This window comes from Wyeomyia smithii, chromosome 2 (assembly GCF_029784165.1).
Source record: "Wyeomyia smithii strain HCP4-BCI-WySm-NY-G18 chromosome 2, ASM2978416v1, whole genome shotgun sequence".
NCBI classification, from domain to species: Eukaryota; Metazoa; Arthropoda; class Insecta; order Diptera; family Culicidae; genus Wyeomyia; species Wyeomyia smithii.
The window spans coordinates 136484663-136509927 of NC_073695.1; the positions used below are offsets into that span (position 1 = coordinate 136484663).

General features: G+C 42.4%; 1 protein-coding gene across 2 annotated transcripts in view; it reads right to left on the reverse strand.

Moving 5' to 3' along the window:
* The window catches only part of LOC129722138 (solute carrier family 2, facilitated glucose transporter member 2), a 166145-nt gene extending 141813 nt beyond the window's left edge, over positions 1-24332 (reverse strand). Inside the window, exons 1-3 of one of the 2 annotated variants that reach the window (XM_055675391.1) lie at positions 24119-24332; positions 23846-24042; positions 23701-23794 (exon numbers count right to left, since the gene is read on the reverse strand). In XM_055675391.1, coding sequence (XP_055531366.1) covers positions 23701-23794; positions 23846-24042; positions 24119-24155 — 328 coding nt within the window. In that variant the 5' untranslated portion in view covers positions 24156-24332. Of the gene's footprint in view, positions 1-23700; positions 23795-23845; positions 24043-24115 lie in introns of both variants that reach the window. The other variant, XM_055675390.1, reaches the window with a different exon arrangement.
* Positions 24333-25265: the final 933 nt, after the last annotated feature.

The following is a 25265-nucleotide window of genomic DNA, read 5'->3' on the forward strand; positions in this document are numbered from 1 at the left end:
TTGTCGGTTTTTTATCGACTGTCCAACTTTCGTGTCCTTACGGTGCCAACACTCGATTCCTGAGCTAGAGTTAATTTCCGAACCACTCATTCTATTTCCTCTTTCAAACATATTCTTTTATTCCAATCGCCATTTGCAATTCGACTCACATTTTGAATTAACTTTAGAACATTGCTTATCATTCAACCACACCAACTTTTATTCGTTCACTCATGCATATCCAATCACACATTCACGCACTCCGTCTGGCACCCATCCCACGTCATCGTCGACATTCCGGACCATGTCTTTCTGTCTCTGTTCATCTCAAAAGCATCTCCCATACTGAGACGTTTGAGAGGGACCAAAGAATGTCTCTCGCATAATGCGGTAAATAATAAAAATATTCCCTAAGGAATTCAGTTTTATCACCCTGGTGGTTAAAATCTGAAACCCCAGTATTATGCAAGACTCCGAATACACAACATTCGGTTCCGAAGACGCACATTCATACATATCCACATTCGGCCGCACCGTACATACATTACATTGCCTTACCACAAACGATCAATTTCTAATCCGAATCCATCTTATCGTTTCTGGCAGCACGGCATCGTTTGGAGACGTCAACCGGCGATAACGTCATTCCTATGCGAAATGACCAATGAATATTTTATGTAAACAAACCGGAATAAAAACTCGACGTTCACATTCCGGTTTTCGCGATTTTTCAGGTTTTCGCGACGGTTTCTCGCGGCGAAAATACGTTGCGCGTGCATGTTTATCCCCATAGAAGAGGAGAAACGTGTTTTGTGCAAAGAATAAACGCCCAAAACAGGCAAAAATTTGTAAAAAGTCCTCGCTGAAGAGGGGTGAAAACTAAATCAATGGCACCGAACAAGGCGAAGTGATGTGTTTTAGGTTGTTTGCCTTCTGTTTCCAAGTGTCAGTGCGTGGGTGTTTTTCAAAAAGGCGCGGAATTCTATTCCGGCAAAAAATAAAATATACACCATCACGACTGCTTTTGGAACAGCAAGCCAAACTTCAGCGGAATGGTTTATTACTCCGCCACCAGTGCAAAGCACGCAAAATTTTAACGAAGGTAATGAAGAACCTTCTAACAGCAGTGTAAGTCTCCCCTTTTGCTATTCACTAGAAGAAGGTAGAGCAACGCATAAATGCACCGACAGTGCAAATGTAATCCGGTGGTCGTCTTTGAAATGTTCCCAAATGAACAATCCGTTTAAAGGCAAGCCGCCGGTACAAAATTGTAGCAGTTTATGCTGGTTTGAGAAGATTAGCTGGCCAGACACCAAGATTTTTACCGGTAGGATCAACCAGCTCGTAGGACAAAGACCCCTTTTTGGCGAGAACTTTCGCCGGTAAGTATTGTGGTCCAATTTTAGCGTCATAAGGCTCGAGAGCGCTCGACAACTTCATGTTTCGTCGGTAAACGATTTGACCGACTGCGAATGGGTTCGCAAATTTGCGATGTCGCCCGTTGTATTGCTGTCGAGCACCCTCTGAGGCCTTACTAAGATTTTTAACCACAATACCCCGAATTGTCTCTAATTGGTCCTGTCTTGATTTCAGAGCACCCTCCCCGGAAATCCTGGAGTAGTCATTCCCTGATGCCATTTCGTAACCATGGACGACGAAATGAGGACTAAACCCGGTAGAAGAATGAACCGTGGTGTTTAGGATGCGTTCCACATCAGAAATGCGGGCATCCCAGTTGCGCTGGTCCGTGCGGGCATACGCGCGTATTGCCGTATTTATAGAGCGATTCGTTCGTTCTACCGGGTTAGCCTGCGAATGATATCTCGAATTCAGCCAATGTGTAAGATTTGTTTCTTTCAGGAACCGGCTGAATTCTTTGGAGATGAACGTCGAACCATTATCGCTCAGCAGGATTTCCGGACTTCTGGCGGTTGAACCATTGTTCGCGAAGTGTCGCACAAAGTGAGGCACTGCAAATTTTGCGAACGGGGGTCAACATTACGTACTTGCTGAAGACGTCGAGGACGACTAGCAAGTGTTGATCGCCCCGTTTGCTTCGAGGAAGTGGGCCTATGTAGTCCACCGAAATCATCTGCCACGGTGCACCGGTTGTGCGCGACTGACCCATTTATGGTTGGACTGAGGTAAATGGTGCTTTTATCTCTTTGCAGGTCCCACATTGGCGAATATATTCGCGAACTTCTGGTCTCATACGAGGCCAAAAATAGCGTTTTTGAACTTCGTGAATCGTTTTATCATAACCCACATGAAGCAATTCATCGTGAGTACGCTGAGTGATTTCTTCTCGACACTCGGGGGTTGGGACCAATTTCCAACTAAACCGAGAGTCAAATGGTACACTTTTCGAGGCCACGTATTTTAAAAGTTTACCATCTTCAACTTTAAAGTCAGGGTAATCATCAGGATTATCTGAAACTTTAGACTTCATGGAATAATACCAGTCTAAAGTGGACAATGCCGAAATGGCTGCTACAGCACGGGATAAGGCATCCGGAACGACATTGTCCTTACCTTTCCGGTGCTCAATGGACATGTCGTAGAGTTGTAGTTCCAAACTCCACCGACTCAGGCTCGAACTGGTTTTCCATTTGGTCTTCAGTATCCAGGTAATGGCTGATAAATCAGTGACAAGTCGAAAATGATAACCTTCCAAGTAACCTCGAAAGTGTTCAACCGCCATAATCACCGTCAGACCTTCCTTTTCGGTAGCGTGGTAATTCTGTTGGGGAGTGGTTAGCTTATGTGAAAAATAAGCTACCACTTTTTCCCCCTCTGGATGTTCTTGCACCAAAACAGCCGTGACAGCAGTGTCGCTGGCATCTGTCTGCAAAATGAATTCCTTTGAAAAATCTGGCGGGACTAGCACTGGAGGAGTGACTAAAAGTTCCTTTACCTTTAGGAACGCGAGTTCCGCTTCGGAGTTCCAGCCAATATTCTTGACCTTTGTTTTCAAGAGGTCGGTCAAAGGTGCGGTTACCTCACTAAACCGATCAATGAAACGCCGGTAGTAACCGCACATTCCAAGGAATCGCAGTTTAGTAACCGTCACCGGCCGCTCGTAATCGAGTATCGGCTGAATTTGGTCAGGATTGACCTTTAGACCTTCCTGATTCAACAAATAGCCAAGAAATTTTAACTCTGGAACCCCAAAACGGGATTTAGCCAGGTTTATCGTCAGATTGGCTTTGGCTAGACATTTGGCCACCTCTTTGAGTAATTGTAGGTGATGCTCGAACGTTTCGCTTACCACGATGATATCATCGAGGTAAACGAAGACGTACGGTTCCAGTTTTCCTCGTCCTAACACCTGGTCCATCAAACGTGCCAAAGTGGCAGGGCTGTTAACGAGACCGAAGGGTAGACGAGTAAATTGGAACAAACGCCTGCCGGGCACACTGAAAGCCGTAAACTTACGACTGCCCTTAGCCAACGGACCCTGCAGAAAAGCCTCCTTTAAGTCTATTGTAGACAGGTACTTGGCTTTAGGCAGGCTTCCTAAAATGCGCCCGGGATGGAGCAGAGGGTATGCATCACGTACTGTACGCTCATTAAGAGGCCGGGCATCTAGACAAAGCCGAATAGAGTCGTCTGGTTTGGTCACAGCGACAATATTCAAAGACCAATCGGAATCTGACTCTTCAATAATACCCATAGAACGCCAACGGTCGACTTCTTCCCAGACTTTAGACAGTTTCCTTGGGCTCATTTTATAAGGATATCGGCAAACAGGCGCGGCACTTTGGAATTCTTCCTTAATTACGATCCTGTGCTCTGTTAGCGAGGTCGTATTCAATTTCCCGGGCACTACAGCCTGAAAACAGGTCGTAACCTGTTCGATACAGGCTATCTGTTCCGGAGTAAGTATAGACTCACTCGGAGCATCAATCTCTACTTCTTCGTCCCGTTCCGAACCTGAGTTCAACAGAGCACAAGTTTGCAACTCGGGTGTTATTCCAAAGGCGCGCCCAAAGTCCATACCGAGTATTGAGGAAACTGTTAATTGCTCCACTACAAGGGTCCAAATAACCTTAGTCTTGTTTTGGAAAGTGTACGGAAGATATATTTGTCCAAGGATCGGTAAGGTCTGTCCATTTGCTGAACGAAGTTCAACTGGCTTTTCAATGGACTTTTGGAAAATTTTCGGTACAACTTTTCGGTGATAATGGTGGCATTACTACCACTGTCGAGCAAAGCCTTGAAGGCATGGCCATATACTGCGACCAAAGCGAAAGGACGATTATCGGACGGATCATCGAGGATGATGGTTTCAACAAACAACGGATCACGATAATCCTCATCATGAGCTGGTCGAAAACTGCTGTAAATTTGGGGGTCTAGTTTTAGGCTTTATATGGGGCACACATCCTTACACAACTGCGACTTTAGTTGGTACGACATCGAAACCCTTGAATCCACAGAAAATACAGAAGACTCGTTTGGTCCATCGTCTTGGATTTCTGCACGCCTCATGCTCGTGTCTAGTACCACCGCAGTTGTAACAGACTCCGAGACTAGGAGGTCGATGCTGTTCCACAAGATAGTCGAAACAAATCACCGGTTTTTGTTTGGATTCCGGTTTCGAATTTCTCTCGACAAAATTCTTTTCCGTCTGAACACCTGGCTTTTTCTTCGTGCTTTCAGACGGCGTTTTGGAAGCAAAATTATCCTTTTGGGAATTTTTGCTCCAAAATGTTTTGGTTTTAACGTGGCTGTTATTCGAACCACCTCCCTTTCTGTTTGGTTGGTCCTTTTTCGAGGGGTTAACCGGTGGATTTACCGAATAAGCAGCGACTTCTTTTTGAGAACCGAACACTTTTCGGTAAATCGGTGTTTTGTACGCGTCAATCGATTTACCTAAAGTCATCAATTCTGCAAGCGTACTCACTGGCTTCGAAATTAGTATTTGCTTATAGTCTGGCCTGAGGTTCCGCTTGAGCACGTCGAGTTTTTCGCTCGGTGTCATGGGAACCGTCATAGCACGAAATATTTTTTCCATTTCCTGGAAATAATCCAGGAAACACTCGTTTCGCAGCTGAAGGCGCTGGGAAACCTTTGATTTGAGAGCGGCGTCAAGTTCCGGATGAACGAAATTTGCCTTAAGCTCACAGACCAAATGGTTCCAGTTGTAAAGCCTGTTCTGCGATCTCATAGCCCGATACCAAGTAAGAGCATTGTCAGTGATTAGGTGCATCGCAGAATTGAACAGCTCCTCCTCTGAAATTTGCTCGCACTGAGCATAATTTTCAACGGAGTCCAGAAATTCATTCAGTCCTAGCCCATCATCTGTCCCAGCGTATTTCTCGATTTTCCAATCGGAAACACGCTGTGGTCGACGATTGTAATGATAGCCCGAGCAGGATGGTATTTCATTACCCGTATGATTGGGCAAAGGAAAACGCCCACCTGTCGGGCTTGACCTACCATTCACATGGTGTTGTGGGGCCAGCGACTGAATAACTGGTAAAGCTGGTTTCGTGTTCTCAATCGGAAGCGACGGACATCGATCTTTCAGAAAGTCCAGAAGTAACTTTTCCACCACGGTTTGGTTAATTGTGGGTGCCAGTGGTGGATCAGGTACTTCCGGTTCTTCTGGCTCTTCGATTTGGTCCGTCTCACGTCTTTCGTCCAGATCGGTCTGCAGAATTCATCGGGAACGCCAGCTGGTTTAGAATGTACCAGCGCCCGAAGTTCACTGACGGATTCACGAAGTGAGACAACTTCTTGAACCGTCTTTCGCAAAACTGAAGCAATAGTGTTCAGTGAAGCAATCCCGCCCATTAGCGTCTGAGTAGCTTCTAAAAGGCTATCAGACCTCTCAGCCGCTAGAGCTTTATCTCGTTGGGATTGCTGACGTAAAAGTCGAATTTCGTCCCTTAACTCGCTCAAGACAGACCCAACATCTTCTCCTACGAGCGGACCAGATCCCACACTTTGTGTGGATATGGGTGCCGTTTGTGTTGGTGGCACGTTCGTGTCCAGCAAATCACCCAAACCTGCTCCACCTTCCCCAGTATTTTTAATTGGAGGAAGCACTGCTGACATATCAAAATATTCTTGATATGTAGCAGCAACTTCCGCCAACAGACCCAAAATTTCTTGATTGACCTCCCCTGCTGTGTTTTTGTGGATTATCTGGAGTCTAGACCCCAGGTGGAGTAACCTTGTTCGGTAGGCCTCCTTGTTTGGGCATCTGTAACGGAGATCTTCCTTAATGGAACTCAACTTCTCAAGGCAGATCTCCATTTCTTCCGCAGCATCCCCATGAAACACGCGCAAGCGTTCCACCGGAGAAGACCGTTCTTCGGCCAACAATCCTCGTAAACGACGCTGCCGCTGAACCCCAGATGGATCCGAATCAGCCGAGATGACAACATTCCGCGAACTTAACTCAAAATCTAGCTCGTCGAAATGCAAATGGTCGACCCGCATCAACCAATAAGCTCTGTTGAGCTCTTCCACAATCATCGCCATTCTCTCGATGTTCTGGGAAAAGAACTCAAAGGCACAAAGCATAAATATTGACATGGTATGAAACTTTGTATTTTTTTTTATTTACACACTAACGATTCCCTTTTATTTTAGGAATCTGAGCGGAATTGGAAAAATGTTTCGAATCGGATTTAATTTTAAAGGTTGGCAACCACTTTGACTGGGAAAGACTCAAGCTTTCCACAACTCGTCTGGCAGTTCCACCAAAACCAACGCAAAATCACCGATTCAGAAAACAAAAATAATAAATAAATGTATATATAAATATTTAATAAACAACAACAATATATAAATATTTAAACAGACCGCGAAAAATATTGCGGAAGAAACCTCATCACTTGCGTAACAAAAATTCTAGCAAAAATCCAATTTTGTGTACCTCTATACACTATCAGACTCTTGCTAGAACACACAAATATATAAAATAAAAACTTATCGATTTTCCGTTTTCCTCTAGCTGTTGGTGGCGGGAATCTCCAGTTGTGGTCATCTGGTGTTGCTTCCAAGCTGCTCCTGCAGCAGTCGTCGGCGGGGCTGATGTTTTTTCTGCTCCTTTACAATTAGCCGGGGTAGCGAGAAAATTAGCTTGCCCTAACCGGCGAGCCAACACCAAACACAGTCGTACATACGCACTCGATCTACGGGCCAACGGAACAACCTTCACTTTATTTTCACTAGAGACTCAAACTGTAACAAAACAACAGTTATGAACGCGCACTTCACAACAAACGAACGCCGCGTGTGTCTCTTCCCGTAGTCGAGGCTAAACTTCTCATCCCGCGATGGCTGCCGATCACAACAAACCCGCCGAGACTGGATTCAGCACCACTTTTTCGCAGCTAGAGGAAAATACCGGCCTATCTAACCCTAACAATTTATCTACAAACATGACATAAAAATTATCGAACCTATCTAACGCGACAATATCGTTCACAAACGGAAAAACGAACGAATTTAAACGAAAATAAACAAACTTATGTGAACGATATTCAGCGTAAGTGGTGGTAGTTGTCATTAGGGATGGGCGAACGGCTCACGAGCCGTTCAAGTGAACCGGTTCTTAGAAAAGAGCGAAAGACCGAACGGCTCACGAAAAAGAGCCACGGTTCTTTGAGCGCACCAGAGCTGATGGGTTCGCGCGAATCCGAAGTTTACCGAAAAAACACGAACTGTCAACGCTCGTGAATCATTGTGAACCATGAGCCGTTCATGTGAGTCGGTTCGGAACGGTGATTGAGCGGTTCAGAGCCGCTCTTGCAAAAGAGCCGTTTCGCCCACCCCTAGTTGTCATGTTGGGTACACGCTGCTGCGGGGGTGTTAAAGTGCGGGTAATTTTTACTTATACACTCTCTCGTAGCAATACCCAAAGTTAGGGTTCTTTTTACGCGTACACGCTCTTGCAGCGATACACATAATTAAGTAAATTTCCACTCGATGCTAAAATTGTAACCGCACAGGTTACAGTATAACAGCACGTTACTAGGACGAAAATCTAATGTATCTGAAAGAGTGCTGCGATCATTGGAAGTGAAAATTGAAAATGATTGGCTGTAATTTTCGAAGAATTTTGCTGGGGAAAATGACTTTTATCAGCACTGCTGTCCACCATCCGTCACTGTCCGATGCGACTACTGCTCCCTCGGTATCAGTTCAATTCATGAGATGATTTTTCATAGAAACCAGAGGAGCTCTTTCTCATGAATTGTGTGACACTAAGGCAGTGAGCCTGTCCACATACCGTCAGATGCGACTACTTCTCTTTCAGCATCAGTTCAATCCGTGAAATGATTTGTCGTGGAAAGCAGAGGAACTCTTTCTCAAAGATTGTATGACACTGAAACAGTGAGCCTGTCCACCATCAGGGACAGTCGGATACGACTACTTCTACTCCAGTACCAGTACTCTTCGTTGAATGATTTGTCATGGTATTCAGAGGAACTCTTTTCAACGAATTATAAGGGGCACTGAATGAGTGAGCCTGGCCATCCTGCCCTACACTCCATCCGAAAACTGTCAAAATTGATAATTTGGCATCTAATTTCGATCCATATTGTGAATTATCTCACTCTTTACGCGCTTCCAAAGACTCTCTCGACTTGCGAGAGAAAAATAAGTAAGAAGTACGCAGAATTATATAATTCACGAATAAGTGTGTTATGTCGATATGGCTGCGTACGTGCGCGAAGACTACCGATGTAGCCTGACACAACACAACCCTGTCGATATCGACTTATGCTTATGCGGTTTGGAACTGTCAAAATCATCTCAACATAATAACAAGCAGGATCGCACGAATCAGCAGAAGCAGCAAAACTTGGTAAGTAGGATGGTTTAACTAATTTTTTTTTCTCTTTTGTAGGATCCGGAATAATTTGTTTTAACAAGAGCTTTCGACTGGTTCGAATTAGATGGACTACGATGGCACGAGAAGGCCGCATTTGGTAGAAAGCATTATAGCATTGAACTAGTAAATTAAATTCACTGATGCTTGTCGTGGTTATGTTTTATTTTCGTACCGCTCTGCTGTAGAAAAGTGTAAGTTAACCGGGCTTTAGGTGAACGGCAGGCCAAGCACCGAGATATTTTTCCGGCCAAATCTTTGGTACGTTCGTACAATTAATGATGTGCGGCTGTCCAGTACGCAGGTGGACTTTTCGCTTCAAAAAAAAAAAAAAAAAAACATTTCCTACGCATCGATGTTCTGCGAACCACGATTTTGGGTCGCACGAGAACCGTTTTCTAAACAATACGGACAATAGTTAGTTAAAAAACCGTGAAGACCACAAAAGCTAGCGAAAATACCCCGTGGCTGCCGACACATACCCATATGATGTCCGGCTCGGCCACAATTGTAGCATGTATTATTGGATGGTGGTACATGTGAGTTGACCACGTATTCCAAACTAAATTGCGGACGGTTCTGGTATCCAGAAGGTCCTGCTACTGGCTCGGATTGTGCCGAATTAGTCGGTGTTTTCTGGTTATGTTGTGAGCAGTGTTGCCAGGTCAATTATTTAAAAATCTGGAAAAAGCAAGAATAAAATGGAAAAAATCTGGCAGTCGTGAGGCAAAAGGTAATTTTTTCAGATAACATCACTGGGGTACCCAACATTTGACGTGACAAAATTGTAAAATTTTGCGCCAAATTTGAAGTGATGACCTTTTTGCGAAACAGAGAAAATAAAATAATTGATGGATAATTGGAGCATCAAATCTGTCTACCTGGATACATGTTCAAAAATCTGCAAAATCCGGATAAATCTGGATGCCTGGCAACGCTGGTTGTGAGATGGCGGTCGGCTGAACATTTCTAGAAGAAGATTGGTTATGCCGAGAGTAATCTTGTGTGTTAGCAGAGGTGGTATTGAGGCTTTTGTTGGGGTGTGAAACAGTGCTGACTGGGGCAACAGTTTGCTGAGACGACGATTGGGTTTTGGCTTTCTCTTTTGACTTCGTACTGGTTTCATCGACTGTATGGACAGTTTTTTCTTTGCCGAAAACTCTGTTGTAAGCTGATGAATTTATCGAGTCTAGTTTTTGTCCTGCTGACACCAGCGTGACTAAATCTAGTATCGGAATAAACGTCAGGGCCAGTTAGTAATCCTGTCATATATTCTGCAACAGAATTTGTCATTTTTCATACTCAGGAATTTGTACGTTCATTCTACGGAATAATTTTTATATTTCCAAATAGAAATCATGGAACGATTCCTTTCTCTGTTGATGTCGTTGATAAATTCGCTTCTTTATCCAAGCATCAAGCTCTGGATGCATGAAGGTACGTTTAAACTCGAAAACCAGGTGTTGCCAATTAAGCAATCTATCGGTTGCCCGCTGGGTCATGTACCACTTAAGGGCTGATCCAGTGAACAAATGAATCGCAGATTCAAAAAGTTCATTTTCCGAAACATGCTCAGCTTGAGCTAAAGCCTGAACAAGTTCCAGGAATTCATTCAATTTCCATCCCTGATCATCGCCCTCATATTTCGATATATTCAACTTGGAGACAGGTAGTGTGTGCCGATTTGGGTTGGGTAAAGCAGGTTGGTACGGAATGGGTAGGTTTGGATAGGATGGTTGGGCAAAATTTGAAACGTTGCCCTGAGTGGACTGTTGGTTGTTGTTTTAAAATTATTTATTTATTTATTTATTTATTTCGTCAATCATATATGTAGACTAGTTACATTAATTTCTAAACTATACACTAACATAAAACAAATTAATTTTGTGTCCTCAGCCTCAAGGACTTGAAATACTGTTTCAGTTTATACCGGGACATCGTAAAGTCAATGGCTTCGCAGTGATGAATTAGGATGTAATGAAAGGATTAGGATTCTGAAAAGGACTAAAGTTTTTATAGTTGGGAAAATCCTGGAAAGCTTGACCAGTTGGAATATCGTCTCTAACGGTTTGCGTGCCGGCATCTTCTTTGGATTTCACTTTTAACAGCTCAGTCTCTAATTCAAAAATTCCAGCTTGTAAAGAGTGCATCCAGTCCAAGTCTTTCTGACTCAATGTAGTTACTCGAGTAACTAATCCGCCGTTTACAATACCGTCAGAAGTATTTTTGTCCCCAGGGAGTTCTATCGGTGGAACAGGTCGTGTTACAGTTGAGTTTTTGTCAGGGGGAGCAGGGGTTTCCTCATCAGTCGGTGAAACAGACCTAAACAAAGCCTCAATACCCTCAGCAAACTCGACAAGAGCGTTTCGCACTTGACCGTGCAAATTGGGCGAGCCCCGTGAGTCAGTCAAAGCCGTTATCATGCGAATACTGAGGCACAACATTCTCGTATGAATGACTTTCCGTGCATCTTCACTCACATCCAACCCGAACTCATTTTTCAACTCGGAAAACTTAAGCATGCATTGTTGCAGCTCTTGATTTGGATCTCCCCCAAAAGTTCGCAGAGATATATAACCATTCCCCTCTTTTTCCGCTTTTAGCTGATTTCTCAACCATTTGCGTTTGTGCGATCTGTCGAGACCTGTTGAGAGATTAACTGCATGAGAAACCAATTCGTGATTTAATTCCTCATCAGTCAAATATTCCACTCTTATTCCATAGTACCATCCAAACAATAGCTCACTAGCTTGATCAAACGTGAGACGCGCTACAGCCATCTCAAAAAAATTTTATCATTCACTACTAAATTATAAACGGAATTTTAAATTTTTCACCCACAATTTAAATAATAAAACCCGAATGCACTTATCACACAAAATCACACAACCGAAAATGAAGAAATATAAACGAGGCTGATTGATTGCTACTGCCAAATGCAAACGATCAAACGGTGTATGACATTTCTACTCGAACTGGCACGGAACTTCCATAGTATGATTTCTCATCAGGTTTCACTTAGGGCGTTATTCCGCCAAAACTTCGAAACTGGATCTTCAACGCGCGACTACACTCCTCCGGGTTATAATCAAAAGTTCTCCCGCATATTTGCTATCTGACTTATTTATTTTCAACCTGTCCGCTTTTCATCGTAGACCCTCCCTGCCGCGTAGCGCACCACCACGTTTGTACCCGACGACTCGAAGCTTTTATGAACTAACCGTTTAGTTTGGTGCCAGGGTTTTATTTATAATTATTTGATTTATTTGATTTTTGTTTTATTTTTTAGAACAATTTATTGATTTGACCTAATCTACGACTTGTTTTCTCTTCAATTTAAATTTTATATACATGCAAAATACAACAAAATAGTTTAAATAAATAATTCATATAAACAAACAATAGAAATAATTTATATACAAAAACTAAGCAAAATGGCACCAAACGAGGCTATTAAACAAAAATTAAACAAAACTCAAACATCATTCTGTCCCGAACGTTCGGCAATAACGGACGCGTTTTGTGATCTTCTCGCTTTACACCGCGTGTGAACAAAACAACAAAGAAAAGGCATTGCTTGCCTGGTGCTGTGCTGCTGCAGATAATTCGATATTCCGCTTTGAAGGTCATCCTATTGTATAGCTGTGTCGCTGCAAAGCTGCTCGCTCCAGCACCGTAGGATTCGGTGATTTTGCTGTTGAAGACAACAAAAACTTCAAAACAAAGATGAAGAGGTACGTGTTTCTTGTTCAGTGAGCCAGTGCGTTACCTTAAGCGCAATGGATGTGGATATCCCATCCTCCGATCCTCCGTCTCCGTGTATTTCCGCCCCAAAGCAGGACCAAAGTCGAAATCACTGAATATAACTCAACTTTCGAAGGACCTGACGTCACATTTCAATGCAGTGACTGAAATTTCGAAAGTCAGGCCAAACAAGCCCCGTGTCGTGGTGAATGACTTAAAACAGGCCAATGATATAGCTAGTTCGGAGCTCTTTACGAGTGAGTATCGCGTGTACGTTCCCGCGCGAGAAGTGGAGATCGACGGTGTTGTGACCGATTCAAGTCTGTCCGTCGAGTGCCTCTTGAAGGATGCTGTGGGCTGTTTCAAGAACAGCAGCCTACCTGAGGTAAAAGTACTTGATGTAAAACAACTGCGGTCAGTATCACTCCTAGGAGGTAAAAAAACGTATACCCGGTCAGACTCGTATCATGTCACATTCGCAGGAGCCGCGCTTCCTACCCACGTTTCAGTTCAACGAGTTCGTCTGCCTGTGCGGCTGTATGTGCCCCGTGTAATGAACTGCACTCATTGTAAGCAGTTAGGTCACACAGCCGCCTACTGCTGCAATTAGGCACGGTGCTAGAAATGTGGGGAAATCCATGCTGAGGATTCTTGCAATGAAAATGCTGAAAAATGCATCCACTGTGGGGAGAATCAGCATGAGCTCTCCAAGTGCGCGGTGTACATACAACGCAAGGACAAATTAAAACGGTCTCTTAAAGAGCGTTCAAAGCGCTCTTACGCTGATATGCTCAAAGAGACCACGACCATTTCTACCATAACAGCGAACCCTTTTGATCTCTTGTCTTCAGATGAAACCGCCTCTGACGATCCACCTACAGGAGCACCTTATGCCAATCCTGGGGAGTCTAAAAAGAGAAAAAATCTTTTCTCACCTAAACTTCCCAGAAAAGGTCCTAGGATTTCCCAAAGTGGAAAGGAAAGTACAACCAAAGCTAAAAGTGCTGCGGAAAAACCGAAGCAAACTCCTCCTGGGCTTGGAAGTTTATAGACCGTTCGACGATCAACCGTCATTTCAAATAACGTGCAGTATTCAACCAAACGTTGGCTGCCTCCTGTTATTACATCCGAAAGAAACAGATGCTGTCATTTTTTCTAACATTTAGTGCGAAATTTTGAAAATGCGTGGCCTTTCTCCCGAGCAAATAAAGCGAATTGTGCACAAATGGGGCACCGTGAGTGGTCTTTCTATAAGAAAATTAGCCAGAGAAGAAGGTATAAGTGTCAGAGCAGTTCAAACCGCATAGCGGAAGTATTGTGAAGAGTGCACGTTTACTGATGCCCCAAGACGTGGTAGAAAACCCGGGCCTGTTGATCCCACAATGGACAAAAGGTTAAGGAATACTACAAGCGGCATCCTTCAGTATCAGTACGAGATGTGACGAGAAAGCTTGGAACCTCGACGAGTAACGTAATGCGTGCCAAGGGAAGAATGGGTCTGCAGACCCGTCGGAAGCAGAAGCAGCCAAAACGAAATCCAAAACAAGCTGAATCTGTGAAACCGAGAGCTCGGAAGCTTTATGACAAACTTCTGACCAAAAAATGGGGTGTGTTGTCATGGATGACGAAACCTACATAAAACTGGACTATAAGACTCTGCCAGGACCGCAATTTTATACATCACCGAAGGGAAAGGATGTCCCTGGACCAGTGAAAGCCATTTACACCGAAAAATTCGGCAAGAAGGTAATGGTTTGGCAGGCCATTTGTGAATGTGGGAAAATATCTCGTCCATTCATTACGAATGACACAATGAATGGTAAAATTTACGTGAAAGAGTGTTTGCAGAAAAGGTTGTTACCCATGGTTAAGCAGCATAACAAACCTACAATATTTTGGCCCGATCTTGCTTCCTGCCATTACTCTAAGGATGCACTAGGGTGGTATAAAACAAATAATGTCACATGTGTCCCAAGGGAGATGAATCCTCCAAACTACCCTGAAATTCGCCCTATTGAAACTTTTTGGGCTTTGACCAAGGCAAAGCTGAGGAAATATGTCAAACCAGCGGACCATGTTGAAAAATTTAAATAGATTGGCTTAAAGTGGTAAAAATGGTCGGAGAACACACTGTGCAAAAGCTTATGAGTGGTGTTAAGAGAAAAGTTAGAGAACTCGCGTATCCTACGAAAAATAATCCAAACTTGAATTGAAACTAGAAAGAAAACACTTATTATCTATATTTCAGAACAAAATGACCCGAAAAATCCTGTATTTTTTGTTTAACTCAAGAAAGAAGATGTATTTATAATTTTCGTAACAGTCTATAAAGTCCCAGAAGGAGTTCCCAGTACTCCCAGGAACATCTAAAACCCCAGTTGTTCCTCTTGCACATCCAGTTGATGAATCAAATGCTGGATTGGTGAATTTTTCTGATATTGTGGACTGGATCTTTAAAGCTTTCAATGTACCCGATCCAATTAAAAATTTTCTTACTGCATTCCTCCCAACAGTTAGATCATTTTTGAAGCAGTTGACTGCAAAATGGCCCCTCCTGGCAGCGATTGTATCCTTCGATGCCTAATTCAATTCAACGAGTTCGTTTCAATTCAACGAGTTCGTCTGCCTGTGCGGCTGTATGTGCCCCGTGTAATGAACTGCACTCATTGTAAGCAGTTAGGTCACACAGCCACCTACTGCTGTAATAAGGCACGGTGCGAGAAATGTGGGGAAAACCATGCTGAGGATTCTTGCAATGAAAATGCTGAAAAATGCATCCACTGTGGGGAGAATCAGCATGAGCTCTCAAAGTGCGCGGTGTACATACAACGCAAGGACAAATTAAAACGGTCTCTTAAAGAGCGTTCAAAGCGCTCTTACGCTGATATGCTCAAAGAGACCACGACCATTTCTACCATAACAGCGAACCCTTTCGATCTCTTGTCTTCAGATGAAACCGCCTCTGACGATCCACCTACAGGAACACCTTATGCCAATCCTGGGGAGTCTAAAAAGAGAAAAAATCTTTTCTCACCTAAACTTCCCAGAAAAGGTCCTAGGATTTCCCAAAGTGGAAAGGAAAGTACAACCAAAACTAAAAGTGCTGCGGAAAAACCGAAGCAAACTCCTCCTGGGCTTGGAAGTTTATAGACCGTTCGACGATCAACCGTCATTTCAAATAACGTGCAGTATTCAACCAAACGTTGGCTGCGTCCTGTTATTTACATCCGAAAGAAACAGATGCTGTCATTTTTTCTAACATTTAGTGCGAAATTTTGAAAATGCGTGGCCTTTCTCCCGAGCAAATAAAGCGAATTGTGCGAATTGTGAGTGGTCTTTCTATAAGAAAATTAGCCAGAGAAGAAGGTATAAGTGTCAGAGCAGTTCAAACCGCATTGCGGAAGAATTGTGAAGAGTGCACGTTTACTGATGCCCCAAGACGTGCTAGAAAACCCGGGCCTGTTGATCCCACAATGGACAAAAAGGTTAAGGAATACTACAAGCGGCATCCTTCAGTATCAGTACGAGATGTGACGAGAAAGCTTGGAACCTCGACGAGTAACGTAATGCGTGCCAAGGGAAGAATGGGTCTGCAGACCCGTCGGAAGCAGAAGCAGCCAAAACGAAATCCAAAACAAGCTGAATCTGTGAAACCGAGAGCTCGGAAGCTTTATGACAAACTTCTGACCAAAAAATGGGGTGTGTTATCATGGATGACGAAACCTACATAAAACTGGACTATAAGACTCTGCCAGGACCGCAATTTTATACATCACCGAAGGGAAAGGATGTCCCTGGACCAGTGAAAGCCATTTACACCGGAAAATTCGGCAAGAAGGTAATGGTTTGGCAGGCCATTTGTGAATGTGGGAAAATATCTCGTCCATTCATTACGAATGACACAATGAATGGTAAAATTTACGTGAAAGAGTGTTTGCAGAAAAGGTTGTTACCCATGGTTAAGCAGCATAACAATCCTACAATATTTTGGCCCGATCTTGCTTCCTGCCATTACTCTAAGGATGCACTAGGGTGGTATAAAACAAATAATGTCACATGTGTCCCAAGGGAGATGAATCCTCCAAACTACCCTGAAATTCGCCCTATTGAAACTTTTTGGGCTTTGACCAAGGCAAAGCTGAGGAAATATGTCAAACCAGCGGACAATGTTGAAAAATTTAAATAGTTTGGCTTAAAGTGGTAAAAATGGTCGGAGAACACACTGTGCAAAAGCTTATGAGTGGTGTTAAGAGAAAAGTTAGAGAACTCGCGTATCCTACGAAAAATGATCCAAACTTGAATTGAAACTGGAAAGAAAACACTTATTATCTATATTTCAGAACAAAATGACCCGGAAAATCCTGTATTTTTTGTTTTACTCAAGAAAGAAGATGTATTTATAATTTTCGGAACAGTCTATAAAGTCCCAGAAGGAGTTCCCAGTACTCTCAGGAACATCTAAAACCCCAGTTGTTCCTCTTGCACATCCAGTTGATGAATCAAATGCTGGATCGGTGAATTTTTCTGATATTGTGGACTGGATCTTTAAAACTTTCAATGTACCCGATCCAATTAAAAATTTTCTTACTGCATTTCTCCCAACAGTTAGATAATTTTTGAAGCAGTTGACTGCAAAATGGCCCCTCCTGGCAGCGATTGTATCCTTCGATGCCTAATTCAACTGCGTATATGAAGGATTCTATCTTTGTCTTACAGTGGAATTGCAGAAGTATTTTACCAAAAATTTATTCGTTTGAAGTTTTGATAAATAAAAACAAATGCGATGCATTTTCCCTTTGTGAAACTTGGCTTACTTCGAATACTGATCTCAACTTCCATGATTTTAATATTATTCGCCTTGATCGAGACACTCCATATAGAGGGGTACTTCTAGGGATTAAGAAGGGCTATTCTTTCTATTGTATTAACCTCCCCTCGATTCCAGGCATTGAAGTTGTCGCATATCAAATGACAAAACAAGGTATAGAGCTTTGCATTGCCTCAATATATATTCCTCCCAGAGCACAGGTTGGGCAACGGCTGCTCTTTGATTTAATAGAACTTCTCCCCTCGCCGCGTTTAATTTTGGGAGACTTCAACTCTCCCCTTACAATGATAACCGCTCCTTTTTGATCTCTTAACTTTTGCGATGACTTCGATATGACAATTTTAAACAACGGTGAAATGACACGTGTCCCGACGCCTCCAGCGCGCCCAAGCGCTTTGGATCTCTCCTTATGTTCGACGTCGCTACGGTTGGATTGCGCATGGAAGGTAATCCTCGGTCCCCACGGTAGTGAGCATTTGCCTATTCGTATTTCGACTACTAACGGGTCAACTCGCATGCGGCCAGTTGATATTCCGTATGACCTCACACGGAATATCGATTGAAAGTTATACGAGAAGATGGTTTCAGAAGCTGTTTAGTCAATTCAACATCAAAATCATCAACCACTTGAAGAATACAACCTCCTCGCGGGTTTGATTCTCGACGCCGCGTTGCAAGCCCAAACGAAAAAATATCCCGGCGTAACGATCAAAGAATGGCCTCCCACTCCGTGGTGGGACAAATGATGTCTACACGAAGAGATCCGACGCGTATTTAGCTTTTCGGGATACAGGTGATGCTAAGGAATATATACGGTATTCGGAGCTCGAAACCAAGTTTAAAAGCTTGGTCCGAGCGAAGAAACGCGGGTATTGGCGACGGTTCGTAAACGAAACATCGAATGAGACATCGATTAGCACTCTTTGAAACACAGCCCGAAGAATGCGAAATCGTTTAACGGTCAACGAAAGCGAGGAGTCTTCAAGTCGGTGGATATTTGATTTTGCCAGGAAAGTATGTCCGGACTCTGTTCCTGCGCAAAACTTTGTTCGCGATGCGTCTCCGGGCCACGACGCGATAGAATCACCTTTTACGATGGCAGAATTTTCAGCTGCTCTTCTGTCCTGTAACAATAACGCGCCTGGGTTAGATAGAATCAAATTCAACTTGTTGAAGAATCTACCCGGCACTGCCAAGAGGCGGTTATTGAACTTGTTGAATAAGTTTCTGGAGCAAAACATTGTACCGCAGGATTTGAGGCAAGTGAAGGTGATCGCCATCCAAAAACCAGGGAAACCAGCTTCTGATCACAACTCTCAAAGGCCGATTGCAATGCTATCCTGTATCCGGAAATTGATGAAAAAAATGTTCTCCATCATTTAGACCAGCGGTTCTCAACCTTTTTTTGTCCGCGTACCCCTTGACGATATTTTCCAAATCAATTGTTCCCCCTGGGTTGGCCTGTTCTCGCAGAGTGGAAAGGAGTAGTGGTAAATTATTTTGTGGTAGTTTAGTTCAGGTTTCAAATTGAACTATGGTTTGTTTGATTGCTACAGTCATGATTCAAGAGCAAGTTTGAGCAACAAATTGAGCATTATAAAAAAATTGCTTTGTCCGCCATTACCGATTTTTCTGTCGCGTACCCCCTGAAGGCTTTCGCGTACCCCTAGGGGTACGCGTACCCCAGGTTGAGAACCGCTGGTTTAGACCACTGGGTCGAATCAAATGGTCTACTGTCAAATACTCAGTTTGGCTTTCGCCGTGCCAAAGAGACGAATGATTGTCTTGCGTAGCTTTCAACAGATATTCAGCTCGCATAGAACAAATGGCGTCTGCGTTTTTGGACATTAAGGGGGCTTTTGATTCCGTTTCTATTGACATTCTTTCGGGTAAACTTCACAGACAAGGATTTTCTCCATATTTAACATATTTTTGCACAATTTGTTGTCCGAAAAGTACATGCATTTTACGCATGGCGATTTGGCAACTTTTTGCATCAGCTACATGGGTCTTCCCCAGGGCTCATCCTTAAGCCCCCTTCTTTACAATTTTTATGTAAATGACATCGACGAATGTCTGGCAAATTCATGCACGATAAGACAACTAGCAGACGACAGCGTCGTCTCTGTTGCAGGAGCCAAAGCTGCCGATCTGCAAGGACCATTGCAAGATACCTTGGACAATTTGTCTGCTTGGGCTCTACAGCTAGGTATCGAATTCTCTCCGGAGAAGACTGAGATAGTAGTTTTTTCTAGGAAGCATGAACCTGCTAAGCTTCAAACACAATTAATGGGTAAAACGATTTCTCAGGTTTTGGTACACAAATATCTTGGTGTCTGGTTCGACTCTAAAGGCACCTGGGGTTGTCACATTAGGTATCTGATGAAAAACTGCCAACAAAGAGTGAATTTTCTTCGTACAATAACCGGATCGTGGTGGGGAGCCCACCCAGGAGACCTCATAAGGCTTTACCAAACAACGATATTGTCTGTAATTGAGTACGGGTGTTTCTGCTTCCGCTCCGCAGCAAACACACATTTGATCAAACTGGAACGAATACAATTTCGTTGTTCGAGTTTCGCCTTAGGTTGCATGCAGTCGACCCATACGATGAGTTTAGAAGTTCTGGCTGGGGTTCTTCCGTTAAAAGACCGCTTTTGGAGTCTATCTTCTCGTATTCTTATCAAATGTGAGGTCTTGAACCGTCCTGTGATCGACAATTTTGAAAGGCTAATCGAATTAAATTCCCAAACCCGTTTCATGACATTGTATTTCAATCACATGTTCCAGAATATTAATCCTTCCTCGTATATTCCAAATCGTGTCAGCTTATCTAATACTTCTGATCCCACTGTGTTTTTCGACACTTCCATGATAGAAGAAACTCGTGGAATCCCGGATCATTTACGCGTGCAGCAGATCCCCAAAATTTTTTCCAATAAATATCAAAACATCAACTGCAATAATATGTTCTTCACTGATGGATCACTTCTCGATGAGTCCACTGGCTTCGGTATCTTCAATAACAATTTAACCGTCTCCCATAAACTCGATAATCCTGCTTCTGTTTACGTCGCAGAATTAGCTGCAATTCAATACACTCTAGGGGTTATCGAAAAAATGCCCACGGGCCATTACTTCATCTTCATCTATCTTCATCTATCAGTTCTATTGAGGCTCTCCGATCGATGAAGGATGTTAAACACTCTCCGTATTTCCTGGGGAAAATACGGGAACATCTAAGTGCTTTATCTAAAAATTCGCTTCAGAATTCCTTAGTGTGGGTCCCTTCTCACTGCTCGATACCGGGCAATGAGAAAGCGGACTAAGGTGGGCGCAACAAACGGTGAAATTTATGAAAGACCAATTGCTTTTAATGAATTTTTCGCATTTGTACGTCAAAATACGATCATCAGTTGGCAAAATTCTTGGACCAAAGGGGAACTGGGAAGGTGGTTACATTCCATTATACCCAAGGTATCGACGAACCTGTGGTTCAAGGGGTTGAATGTAGGTCGAGATTTCATTTGCATGATGTCTCGGCTTATGTCTAATCACTATAAATTTGACGCGCATCTCCGTCGTATTGGGCTCAGCGAAAGCGGTACCTGTACCTGTGGTGAAGGGTTTCACGACATAGAGCATATTGTTTGGTCATGTCCTGTACACCGTGACGCCAGGTCTAAATCGATAGATTCTCTTCGGGCTGGAGGTAGACTACCAGCTGTTCCTGTTCGCGATGTCTTGGCGAGCCGTGACTTACCCTACATGTCCCTCATATACGTTTTCCTGAAATCTATCCATGCCCCAGTCTAGTCCCACTCACTTCCGTCTACATTCAACAAAAAGACAAGAACACGTTGGACCTCCATATTGGAATTATCATCTGACCCCCACACGAATTCGTCAGGACCGTGAACCCGAGGCCTTCCGTGACATCGTGGCTCAGTGACACACACCATATGGCTACTTGAACACCAACGGACAAAAACATAGAACCACTGATCAGAAACAAGATGTTAACATGATTTAATTAGATTTAATTTTAGCTCGTAGTCGGCTGCGAGGATAAAAAAATTTCACTTAGTTTATAAGATACTTTATAAAGTAAGACACTAGAAATAATTGGCTCCGTAAAACATAAATATGTATTGTGCCGTGTCAAATAAATGCTAATTGATTAAAAAAAAAACTCAAACATAACAATGGAGTATGTATATGCGTAATTTTTGCTTAGACATTTACTGACAATTATTTGTACGTGTAAACAAACAACAGGCATCGTCAAACACAAATTGTGGACCTGGCACTGCGGTTTGCTAACACTAAAAAAATTACAATATAAATACGAGTAAAGATCAAGCTGTCTCAGTGACCAAAGGGTTTTATTGTGACCGTCAAAGAGTTTGGTCACAGCCGTTAAACATTTTTTGTATTGTGCCGTGTCAAATAAATGTTGTTGTTGTGATTTCACATTATGATAGGGGAATTGTGGGTAAAATGAACCGGGGCGGTAAAATGGACACCCGTTTAAATCTCGACTATTACGTTGAAAAATAGTATAAACTTCTTCGGCACTAGGGTTTGCAATCCCAAGAATGATTTCCCGGGAAATAGCTTTTCCCGGATCCCGGGAACAAAAATATTGATTCCCGGGATTCCCGAGTACCGCGAAAAATTTTGTATGATTCACTATCCCTTGTAGGAGCCTATGACCACTGCTACCATTAGTAAGATATATGTAAAGAGATCACTCTCTCAGTTACAAAAATAAACTCCCACCGGGGCAGTATGCGCAGTTCATCGTTGGCGTGCTGAGATACGGGAACACAATAGTAGAGGGTGATTCGACTTTGGTTTATAACTAGTTATACCTTCCCCAGTAGTTTAATTGGCTAAAACACCTTGCCGGAGACAACGGAGATTGCGGGTGCGAGTCCCGTCTGGACGAGGAAAAATTTTTTTTCTAAGCCTAAAAGTCACACCTTCTATTCCCGTTCATTTTCGCATCCTCGCAAACTGCATACATTGCCCGCTTTACTAAACTTAAAATGTAAGTCATATGACAAAAATGAAATTAGTTCGTAAAGTATATTTAGCCAACGGAGCTCTTCCGTGATACGCGTTTGGAGTCTAGCCACCAACTGAAATGTCTCATCGCTTGCGTCGCTGTAGATATAATAAGTCGTTATACACTGTGTGCGTGAAGAGATCACTCTCTCAGTTACAAAATTAAACTCCCACCGGGGCAGTGTGTGCAGTTCATCGTTGGCGTGCTTAGATACGGGAACACAATAGTAGAGGGTGATTCGACTTTGGTTTAGAACTAGTTATACCTTTCCCAGTAGTTTAATTGACTAAAACACCTTGCCGGAGACAACGGAGATTGCGGGTTAGAGTCCCGTCCCGACGAGGGAAAATTTTTTCTAAGCCTAAAAGTCACACCTTCTATTCCCGTTCATTTTCGCATCCTCGCAAACTGCATACATTGCCCGCTTTACTAAACTTAAAATAGCGAATAGGTTTGCCAACGCTCAAGTAAACAGTAAATATTTACTGTAGTGTAAAAAACATTTTGCTAAAAAAGTCCGTACCGAATTTAGCAAATATTTTCCGCGTCCAATGCCTGCCTAACACTTAATTTTCTCTTCAACAAACTGAAAGAATTGGACACCAGTTTTCAATTAGGTGTAGCAAAAGCTGTAATCGATGATTTGAAAGTATTCTAGAAATCGAACATCAGCGGTGATTTGGCAGACTTGAGCAAAGTTTTACAGAAGGAAATAAAATTTTTGCGATTGTTTGACTACATGAAGCCCTTTAATTTTCCTTTTCTGCAAAAATATGCTACAAAAATCGATCACGAATTTTTGATGTTACCTTGAATATGTTTTGTAATTCATTTGTTTTTCATGCGAATTGAGAATGAAATTTAAACAATTTTTTGTTACCTTTTGCTGATCAACTTCATTAAAAATCTCATTTTGCTAAAGAATTTGTCTGTTCCCGGTTCCCGGGATTTCCCGGGAAATGCGATTTTTTTCCTGTTTCCCGGGAAATCGATTTTGAACAAAAAATGCGTGACATTGCAATAAACAGGGGGGTCTCACAGAGCGGGGGTTATTCCAATAGACACCGAATTTGGGATTTTTCCAAAGAGACAGTAGATGAATAATTCTCCCAACTTTGAGCAAAATCTGTGATGGTCGTGTCCAAGTTTGTGCTTTTTCGTGGTCACTTCGTATGGAATGACCCTTATATAAAATTTATAAGATATTATAATGGCGATTTAACATACCTGCTATAATTCTTGTTGCCACGGTAGCTGCATAATAGGTGGGCATTGCAGTAAAGAAAATTCCATTTATTAGGAAAAAAAAACTGGACACTATCTGCAAGAGTATGGTTGAAATAATCATATTTCCAAAAATTAATTCACTTACCAACCAAACACGTGTTGAAACTAAATCTTTACAAAATGTGAGTAATAATAAAATAAAACCAACGCCAGTGAAAAATGATAAAATAGCAAATCTATATTCGTCTACAGTTATACCAACTGCCCATTTATTGCCAGCGATGTATAAATGGAATATACTCCATCCGATGTGTATACCGCCACAAAATGTTAGTAACAATCCTGATAATTAACAAAATGTGAACATTTATATCTGAAATAATGTGGGGAATCTCGTTGATATCGCAATATTTACCACCTGAAATAGCACACAATTGACGCAGCAGTCCAAACATTTTTATTACTTCCTTGAATCTAAAGTCAAAAATTTATTATCCAAAACTTCATATCTGTTCTACTTGATAGTTTTCCAAGAACTACTTTGTTTACTTGATATTAAATTTGACTTCACTGTATGAAATAAAAACCGACTATGAAACGAAATATTCAAGTGAAGAGTAATGTGTCTCGCGTTTACATCTTATCGTCATAATTTATCTTTATCTATTAAGCTGCCGAATTCAATCGACTCGTTTGTCTGATAAAATAAACTTCAAATGTAAAATGAAATGTGTAGCATCTACTAAGCAAGAATATATTGTCAAGATTCGATAAGAAATGTGAAATAGTTAAGTAACTTAACATAAGTTGAATCAGGTTCCGAATTTGTAAAAGTTATTCATATGTTTTATTAATACAATTATTTTATAAATTTATCCATCAATGTTCTCAGTGCTACTCAGGACATCATCTTGTTTCTGAAAATATCAAAATTGGATGATATTTGATCATTTTGGGCTGCTCGCCAGAGACCGAAGCGGTCATCACAGAATTGAAAATGGAGGCCTGTTACACGTTACACGTTACCTGTTACACGTTACATGTTACACATTATACATTATATGTTACACGTTACATATTACATGTCTCATTGCACGTGTTATTTATATTACGTCCCGTCCCGTTTACATTAAAGCTCAATTTTCCTAGCCCCTATTCCTGCTCCTATATGTCCAAGGCCATGGAAATACCGGCGCGGTCTGCGCTGTGAAGGCGACTCGCCCCATCGCTGGTTAATGTACAACTCTACTTAGGGCTGTACGTTAATCCACGGCAAGGCGAACCGTCTTTGCAACGCAAGCCGCGCCAGTATGTCCACGGCCTAAGGCTAATGACATACTGAGGTGTCAAATGAAGCGAAGCGTTAAGTTCCTTTGACATACTGGAGTGAGCGTCGCAAATGCGTTGTGTTGTCATATTTCTAGATTCCAGTAGCGGTTTTGTTTGAAGGGAGTATGAATTCGTCCAATGAAGATTTTTTTGCTTCTTCAAGCACGGTAAATTACGTTTTTAGTAAATATAGAGATTTTTTATGAAATAAAATAATATCTCTGAAGTGAGTTGTG